This window comes from Chiloscyllium plagiosum, chromosome 12 (assembly GCF_004010195.1).
Source record: "Chiloscyllium plagiosum isolate BGI_BamShark_2017 chromosome 12, ASM401019v2, whole genome shotgun sequence".
In the NCBI taxonomy this organism is placed as follows: domain Eukaryota; kingdom Metazoa; phylum Chordata; class Chondrichthyes; order Orectolobiformes; family Hemiscylliidae; genus Chiloscyllium; species Chiloscyllium plagiosum.
Window position 1 is genome coordinate 29,185,046 of NC_057721.1, and position 8,964 is coordinate 29,194,009.

General features: G+C 53.5%; 1 protein-coding gene across 1 annotated transcript in view; it reads right to left on the minus strand.

Annotated features, from left to right (window-relative positions):
- The window catches only part of eif2s3 (eukaryotic translation initiation factor 2, subunit 3 gamma), a 34,691-nt gene extending 32,926 nt beyond the window's left edge, over nucleotides 1-1,765 (minus strand). Inside the window, exon 1 of the mRNA XM_043700765.1 lies at nucleotides 1,592-1,765. Within this exon, the coding sequence (XP_043556700.1) occupies nucleotides 1,592-1,660 (69 nt within the window). The 5' untranslated portion in view covers nucleotides 1,661-1,765. The remainder of the gene's footprint in view (nucleotides 1-1,591) is intronic.
- Nucleotides 1,766-8,964: the final 7,199 nt, after the last annotated feature.

Genomic DNA, 8,964 nt, shown 5'->3' on the forward strand with positions numbered 1-8,964 from the left:
AATCTGTGCCCACAGACCTCTGAAGGTAGCAAAATAGGTTGGCAAAGTGTTAAAGATAGTAAATAGGATTCCTTCCTTCATTGTATGAAGTCCAAAACAGGGACGTAATATTAAATTATATAAGACTCTGGTTTGGCAACAGTGGACTTTTGTCTACATTTCTCATCACCGCACAAGAATTGTCCTCGTGGGAACTCAAGGTTTTACAAGGACATTGCCAGGCCTTGAAATTGCAACTTTGAGTGAAGACTTGATAGAGAAATGATTTGGAGGTACCAGTGTTGGACTGGGGTGGACAAAGTTAAAAATCACACAACACCAGGTTATAGTTAACAGGTTCATTTGGAAGCACTAGTTTTCAAAGCACTGCCTTTTCATCAGGTGATTGCCCCACTGATGAAGAGGCAGCACCTCAAAAGCTTGTGCTTCCAAATAAACCTAGATTAGATTAGATGACTTACAGTGTGAAAACAGGCCCTTCGGCCCAACAAGTCCACACCGCCCCGCCGAAGCGCTACCCACCCATACTCCTACATCTACCCCTTACTTAACACTACGGGAAACCCACGCAGACACGGGGAGAATGTGCAAACTCCACACAGTCAGTCGCCTGAGGCAGGAATTGAACCCGGGTCTCTGGCGCTGTGAGGCAGCAGTGCTAACCACTGTGCCACCGTGCCGCCCACCTGTTGGACTATGACCTGGTGTTGAGAGATTTTTAACACTGATAGAGAAAGGTAATTTTCCTCAAAACAGAAGTGGTTTGAGTGGTGATTTAAGTGTTGTTTAAAAAATGATGGGGTAGCGTTGACAAGGCAGATCCGACTCCCCAAGTGGAGAGGTCAATAACCTGTAAAATAGAGAGATGAAAGGGGATATGAGAATAGACCCTTTCACTTGGAGCGCGCTGTGTGTCCAGAATTCTCTGTCCGGTTTGGTGGCTGAGGCAACAACCCTCAACTAACTTAAAAGACACCGCTTCTGCTGTAAACTGCAAAATTACAGATGTAGCGCTGGAATGTGAGATGAGAATGGGAGGGCTAGTTTGTTTCAGCCACAGGACGGGCTGAGCGGCGTCTCTGTAACTGCTCCACGGTTCTTGCTTAATCATCCCTCCCTTTTTAACTAAAGAGAAACATTTCAAGATCCTGGATGATGGAGGAGGGAGGAGGAGGAGGACCGGACTCCATGTGTGCAGGGACCGAGCCCGAGGAGAGACTGGCCCCATTTCTCTCCACGTAACCCTAAAAAAAAAATCACGTCTCTGCCCTCGCCAGAAATATTGAGAAATCTGGTTTCGGATTCACAAATAAGCCAGCGGGCTTTATGCAGGAACGGAAGCCTTGGGGAGGGGGAAATCGGGCCGAAAATTGTACAGGCCAGAGCCGATCCGACGCGAGCCTTGTCTGGCCGGTCCAGCTTCAGCAGGCAGGCCGGCACAGTCTGTTCCTGTCCACCGATCCCTGCGCACTCCCTTTCTACAGGGATCCTCTAGGCCCGCGTGTGTCTCCATGTGCCGATCCGGGAGGCTGCGAGTGAGCCCCAGCCCCGGGACCAGTCCCTCTCTCCCGCCCCCAGCCCGAGCACTCACCAAGGAGCCGAGATCCTGCTTCGCCAGGTGCGGTTGGCCTACGGTGACACCGGCATCGTCTCCCGTCATCCTGCTCTGGGCCTCCCGAGCCGAGCCGCCCGCCAACCGCCGCTCCCAGAATGATGCAACCCTCCCAGCGCCAACGACACCAGGCCGTGTCCAAGATGGCCTTCCGGCCACGGCTCCGGAACAGGCGCCCCCTCTGGCACTGCAGCCTCTTCACACCCAGGAGCCGCAGAACGAGCAGCCAAAGGGTGAAGTTGGGCAATTCGGTTTTAATAGGGGGCGGAGATGGTGTCCCTACCTCTCACCGGTTCACGTCCCACCCGTTTCAGAGGCATGTTCGTACAAAGGAATAATTATTCCATTGACTGCGGGAAGGAAGGAGGAGGACATGCCCCCATCTGCGTTAACGGAGCTGAGGTGAAGAGTGTCGAACGCATTAAGTTTCTCGGAGTGGCAGTAACTGACAACCTGTCCTAGACTTACCATGTAGATGCAATGGTGGAGAAGGTACAGTGCCTCTTCTTCCTCAGGCAGTTTAGAAAATAAGTAGACAAGGAGGAGACTTGAAGAACACAGCAAGCCAGGAGACTGACTTATAATAAAGGGCATGTTCATAAGGTCCCTCACCAACTTTTACAGATGCACCATAGAAAGCGTACTATTATAATGCATAACAGCCTGGTACAGCAACTGCTCCACCCAGGACTGTCAGAAACTATAGAAGGTTGTTTGTACAGCCCAGTCCATCATGGAAGCCAACCTCCTGATCCATAGACTCCATTTACACTTGTTGTTGCTGCAGAAAGGCTGCCAACATCATCAAAGATCTCTCCGCCCCCATTAATGATCTCCTACAACCTCTTCCATCAGGCAGAAGATCCAGAAGCTTGAACACAATCACCAACAGGTTCGAGAACAGCTTCTGCCGTTATTAGATTGATGAATTGATTGTCTTGCTTCAAATAATATTGATCTTGTTAATGTTGATCTTGCTTTGCACACCTCCTGTGCAATGTAACCTGTATGTCTCACGCTGTCTAAGCATTTGTACTGTTCGCAAAGCAAAGCTTTTCACTCTGTTTAGGTATATCCGTACCCATGAAGACAGCCTCAACTGCGACCTTGGGTTCATATTGTATGACATGTAACCCCACTACATTTCTGTATTTATAAAATCTTCTTGCTGTCCTGTTTTGACACGATCACCTTGATAATTTGTTATGATCTCTCTACAGTTGTACAGTTTTGATTACTTGTTGCTATGGTTAGACCCTCGCATGTGACTCTTGGATCTATTATGTTATTCCAGCCATTTGGTTTGTCTCCAGCATTATCTTATTTTTAAATTTTTGTACTTATCTCTCTGCCTCAATTAATCAGATCATAGGTGATCGCTTCACTTGCTATTCAGCTGTTGACAATTCACTCACACCGTCTGACATTTTTGATCACCTGCAGAGACTTATTATTCAGTCTGTCGACACTGCAATCACACCATTTGTACAATCTTTTTCATAGCTGTGAAAATCCTACCATATACCTGATGCAAACTGAGAAAGCAAACAATATTCTTTCCAGCCAAACCACTCAAACACATTATTGATTCCAACTAAGCTTTTCTTGAACTCTGTAAGGAACGAAGAACTCCAGAAAGTCCGCTTGGAAGTTTGACATGTCAGCTGTACTAGAATAGAATATAATATTCTTTATTGTCACATGTACTCAATTACAGAAATACAAGAGTACCGTGAAAAGTTCACAACGTTGCCCCATGTGCCGCCATCTTAGGTACAAATTACCTTGAAATAGAGAAATAAAAGGAAAAAAAAGGAATAAGATACATTACTTACAGTTATTTATAATATAAGTTAGAAATGTGGAAAGTAAAGTTAAGAAGATAAACATTACAGTTTTTTCAGCAAGGGCCTGCAGTAGATCAGCACAGGGAGCTTCCACATGTGGTCTGACTGGGCTCGCAAACTGCTGACCGCCTGCACAAGTCCCCAGTCCAACAACCGTCCCACTCCGTCCAGGCCACAGTCCTCTGGTTGTCCCTGCTCCACTCAAGCCTCAGTTTGCTGGCTGCCCCTACTTCACTTGAGCATCCAGTCCAGTGATTGTCCCTGCTTCATTTGAGCATCCAGTCCATTAGTCGCCTCCTGCTCCATTCAAGTGTCCAGTCTATTGGTCGTCATTGCTCCGCTTAAGTGTCCAGTTCATTAGTCGTCGCTGCCCCACTCGAATGAGTGCTCCACTCGAGCTGCAGTCTGCTGGCTGTCTCTGCTCCACTCAAGCAACCATCCATTGATCATTCCTGTTCCACTCGAGTGTCCAGTCTGTTGGTCGTCCCTGCTCTGCATGAACCTCTAGCCCGCTGGTCGTCCCTGCTCTGCATTAATCTCTAGCCTGTAGGCCGTTCCCGCTCTGCATGAACCTCTAGCCCACTGGTTGTCGCTGCTCTGCATGATCCTGTAGCGCGCTGGTCGCCCCTGCTCTGCATCTACCTCTAGCCCATTGGTTATCCTTCCTCTGTATGAACCTTTAACCCGTTGGTCATCCCTGCTCTGCATGAACCTCTAGCCTGTTAGCTGTCCTCTCACTACATGAACTTCTAGCCTGTTAGCCGTTCCTGCTCTACATGAGCCTGTAGCCAATTGGCTGTCCCTGCTCTGCATGAACCTCTAGCCCACTGGTCTTCCCTGCTCTGCATGAATCTCTAGCCCGTTGGCTGTCCTCACTCTGCTTGAACCTCTCACCCATTGGTCGTCCCTGCTCTGCATGAGCCTCGAGCCCACTGGCCATTCCTGCTCTGCATGAACCTCAAGCACATTGGCCGTCCCCGCTCTGCATGAATCTCTAGCCCACTGGTTGTCGCTGCTCTGCATGAACCTCTAGCCTACTGGTCATCCCTGCTCTGCATGAACCTCTAGCCTGTTGGCAGTCCCTGCTCTGCATGAACCTCTAGCCCTTTGGCCGTCCCCACTCTGCATGATCCTCTGGCCTGTTGGCCATCCGTGCTCTGCATGAACCTCTAGCCCACTGGCCGTCCCTGCTCTGCATGAACCTCTTGCCCGTTGGCCGTCCCCACTCTGCATGAATCTCTAACTCGTTGGCCAACCCCACTCTACATGAACCTCTTGCCCGTTGGCCGTCCCTGCTCTGCATGAATTTCTCGCTCGTTGGCCATCCCTGCATGGACCTCTTGCCCATTGGCTATCCCTGCGCTGCATGATCCTCTAGCCCATTGGCTGTCCCTGCCCTGCATGAAACTTTAGCCCGTTGGCCGTCCCTGCTCTGCATGAGTCTCTAACCCATTGGCCGTCCCCGCTCTGCATGAATCTCTTGCCTGTTGGCCATCCCCGTTCTGCATGAATCTCTAGCTCGTTGGCCATCCCTGTGCTGCATGGACCTCTTGCCCATTGGCCGTCCCTGCGCTGCATGAACCTCTAGCCCGTTGGCCATCCCCACTCTGCATGAATCTCTAGCTCATTGGCCATCCCTGCGCTGCATGGACCTCTTGCCCACTGGCTGTCCCTGCGCTGCATGATCCTCTAGCCCGTTGGCTGTCCCTGCCCTGCATGAACCTCTAGCCCGTTTGCCGTCCCTGCTATGAATAAACCTCTAGCCCACTGGCCGTCCCTGCTCTGCATGAACCTCTAGCCCGTTGGCCACCCCCGCTCTGCATGAATCTCTAACTCGTTGGCCATCCCTGCGCTGCATGAACCTGTAGCCCATTGGCTGTCCCTGCTCTGCATGAACCTCTAGCCCGTTGGCCGTCCCTGCTCTGCATGAGTCTCTCACCCATTGGCCGTCCCCGCTCTGCATGAATCTCTAGCCCGTTGGCCATCCCTGCGCTGCATGGATCTCTTGCCCATTGGCTGTCCCTGCCCTGCATGAACCTCTAGCCCGTTTGCCGTCCCTGCTATGAATAAACCTCTAGCCCACTGGCCGTCCCTGCTCTGCATGAATCTTTAACTCGTTGGCCATCCCTGCGCTGCATGAATCTCTAGCCTGTTGGCCATCCCCGCTCTGCATGAATCTCTAACTCGTTGTCCGGACCTGCTCTGCGTGAACCTCTAGCCCATTGGCCGTCCCTGCTCTGCATGAATCTCTCGCCTGTTGGCCGTCGCTGCTCTGCATGAATTTCTAGCCCGTTGGCCGTCGCTGCTCTGCATGAATCTCTAGCCCCTTGGCCATCCCCGCTCTGCATGAACCTCTAGCCCGGTTGGCCGTCCCTGCCTACATGATCCTCTAGCCCGTTGTCCGTCCCCGCTCTGCATGAATCTCTAGCCCGTTGGCCGTCCCTGCTCTGCATGAATCTCTAGCCCGTTGGCCGTCCCTGCTCTGCATGAGTCTGTAAGCCATTGGCCGTCCCCGCTCTGCATGAATCTCCAGCCCACTGGTTGTCATTGCTCTGCATGAACCTCTAGCCCACTAGTCGTCCCAGATCTGCATGAACCTCTAGCCCATTGGCCGTCCCCACTCTGCATGATCCTCTGGCCTGTTGACCGTCTCTGCTCTGCATGAACCTCTAGCCAATTGGCCATCCCAGCTCTGCATAAACCTCTAGCCCGTTGGCCATCCCTGCTCTGCATGCGTCTCTCACCCGTTGGCCATCCCCGCTCTGCATGAACCTCTAGCCCGTTGTCTGTCCCCGCTCTGCATGAATCTCTAGCCCACTGGTTGTCCCTGCTCTACATGAACCTCTAGCCCATTAGCCGTCCCCGCTCTGCATGAATCTCCAGCCCACTGGTTGTCCCCGCTATGCATGAACCTCTAGCCCACTGGCCGTCCCTGCTCTGCATGAACCTCTAGCCCGTTGGCCGTCCCCACTCTGCATGAATCTCTAACTCGTTGGCCATCCCAGCGCTACAAGAATCTCTAGCCCATTGGCCATCCCTGCCCTGCATGAACCTCTAGCCCGTTGGCCATCCCTGCTCTGCATGAGTCTCTCACCCGTTGGCCGTCCCTTCTCGACATGAACCTCTAGCCCATTGGCCATCCCTGCTCTGCATGAATCTCTAGTCTGTTGGCCATCCCCGCTCTGCATGAGTCTCTAGCCTGTTGGTCATCCCCGCTCTGCATGAATCTCTACCTCATTGGCCATCCCTGCGCTGCATGAACCTCTAGCCCGTTGGCCATCCCTGCGCTGCATGAACCTCTAGCCCGTTGGCCATCCCTGCTCTGCATGAATCTCTAGCCCGTTGGCCGTCCCTGCTCTGCGTGAGTCTCTCACCCATTGGCTGTGCACACTCTGCATGAATCTCTCGCCCGTTGGCCATCCCTGCTCTGCATGAACCTCTAGCCCGTTGGCCATCCCCGCTCTGCATGAGCCTCTAGTCCGTTGGCCATCTCCGCTCTGCATGAATCTCTAGCCTGTTGGCCATCCCCGCTCTGCATGAATCTCTAGCTCATTGGCCATCCCTGCGCTGCATGGACATCTTGCCCATTGGCTGTCCCTGCGCTGCATGATCCTCTAGCGCGTTGGCCGTCCCTGCCCTGCATGAACCTCTTGCCCATTGGCCGTCCCTGCGCTGCATGAACCTCTAGTCCATTGGCCGTCCCCGCTATGCATGAACCTCTAGCCCACTGGCTGTCCCTGCTCTGCCTGAACCTCCAGCCCGTTGGCCATCCACGCTCTGTATGAATCTCTAACTCATTGGCCATCCCCGCTCTGCATGAATCTCTAGCTCGTTGGCCATCCCTGCGCTGCATGGACCTCTTGCCCATTGGCTGTCCCTGCGCTGCATGATCCTCTAGCGCATTGGCCGTCCCTGCCCTGCATGAACCTCTTGCCCATTGGCCGTCCCTGCGCTGTATGAACCTCTAGTCCATTGGCCGTCCCCGCTATGCATGAACCTCTAGCCCACTGGCCGTCCCTGCTCTGCATGAACCTCCAGCCCGTTGGCCATCCCCGCTCTGTATGAATCTCTAACTCATTGGCCATCCCTGCTCTGCATGAATCTCTAACTCATTGGCCATCCCTGTGCTGCATGAATCTCTTGCTCGTTGTCCGTCCCCGCTCTGCATGAATCTCTAGCCCATTCGCCATCCCTGCTCTGCATGAATCTCTTGCTCGTTGGCCATCCCTGCGCTGCATGGACCTCTAGAGCTTTGGCCAACCCTGCTATGAATAAACCTCTAGCCCACTGGCTATCCCTGCTCTGCATGAATCTCTAACTCGTTGGCCGTCCCCGCTCTGCATGAACATCTAGCCCGTTGGCCATCCCCGCCATGCATGAATCTCTAACTCGTTGGCCGACCCTGCTCTGCATGAACCTCTAGCCCGTTGGCCGTCCCTGCTCTGCATGAGTTTCTAACCCATTGGCCGTCTCCGCTCTGCATGAATCTCTTGCCTGTTAGCCGTCCCTGCTCTGCATGAGCCTCTAGCCTGTTGGCCATCCCCGTTCTGCATGAATCTCTAGCCCGTTGGCCAACCCCGCACTGCATGAATCTCTAGCTCGTTGGCCATCCCTGCGCTGCATGGACCTCTTGCCCATTGGCCGTCCCAGCGCTGCATGAACCTCTAGCCCGTTGGCCATCCCCACTCTGCATGAATCTCTAGCTCATTGGCCATCTGTGCGTTGCATGAGTCTCTCACCCGTTGGCCGTCCCTGCTCTGCATGAATCTCTAGCCAGTTGGCCAACCCCACTCTACATGAACCTCTAGCCCGTTGGCCATCCCTGCTCTGCATGAATTTCTCGCTCGTTGGCCATCCCTGCGCTGCATGGACCTCTTGCCCATTGGCTGTCCCTGTGCTGCATGATCCTCTAGCCCGTTGGCTGTCCCTGCCCTGCATGAACCTTTAGCCCGTTGGCCGTCCCTGCTCTGCATGAGTCTCTAACACATTGGCCGTCCCCGCTCTGCATGAATCTCTTGCCTGTTGGCCATCCCCGTTCCGCATGAATCTCTAGCCCGTTGGCCAACCCCGCACTGCATGAATCTCTAGCTCGTTGGCCATCCCTGCGCTGCATGGACCTCTTGCCCATTGGCTGTCCCTGCGCTGCATGATCCTCTAGCCCGTTGGCTGTCCCTGCCCTGCATGAACCTCTAGCCCGTTTGCCGTCCCTGCTATGAATAAACCTCTAGCCCACTGGCCGTCCCTGCTCTGCATGAACCACTAGCCCGTTGGTCACCCCCGCTCTGCATGAATCTCTAACTCGTTGGCCATCCCCGCTCTGCATGACCTGTAGCCCATTGGCTGTCCCTGCTCTGCATGAACCTCTAGCCCGTTGGCCGTCCCTGCTCTGCATGAATCTCTAGCCCGTTGGCCATCCCTGCGCTGCATGAATCTCTAGCTTGTTGGCTGTCCCTGCTCTGCATGAACCTCTAGCCCGTTGGCCGTCCCTGCTCTGCATGAATCTCT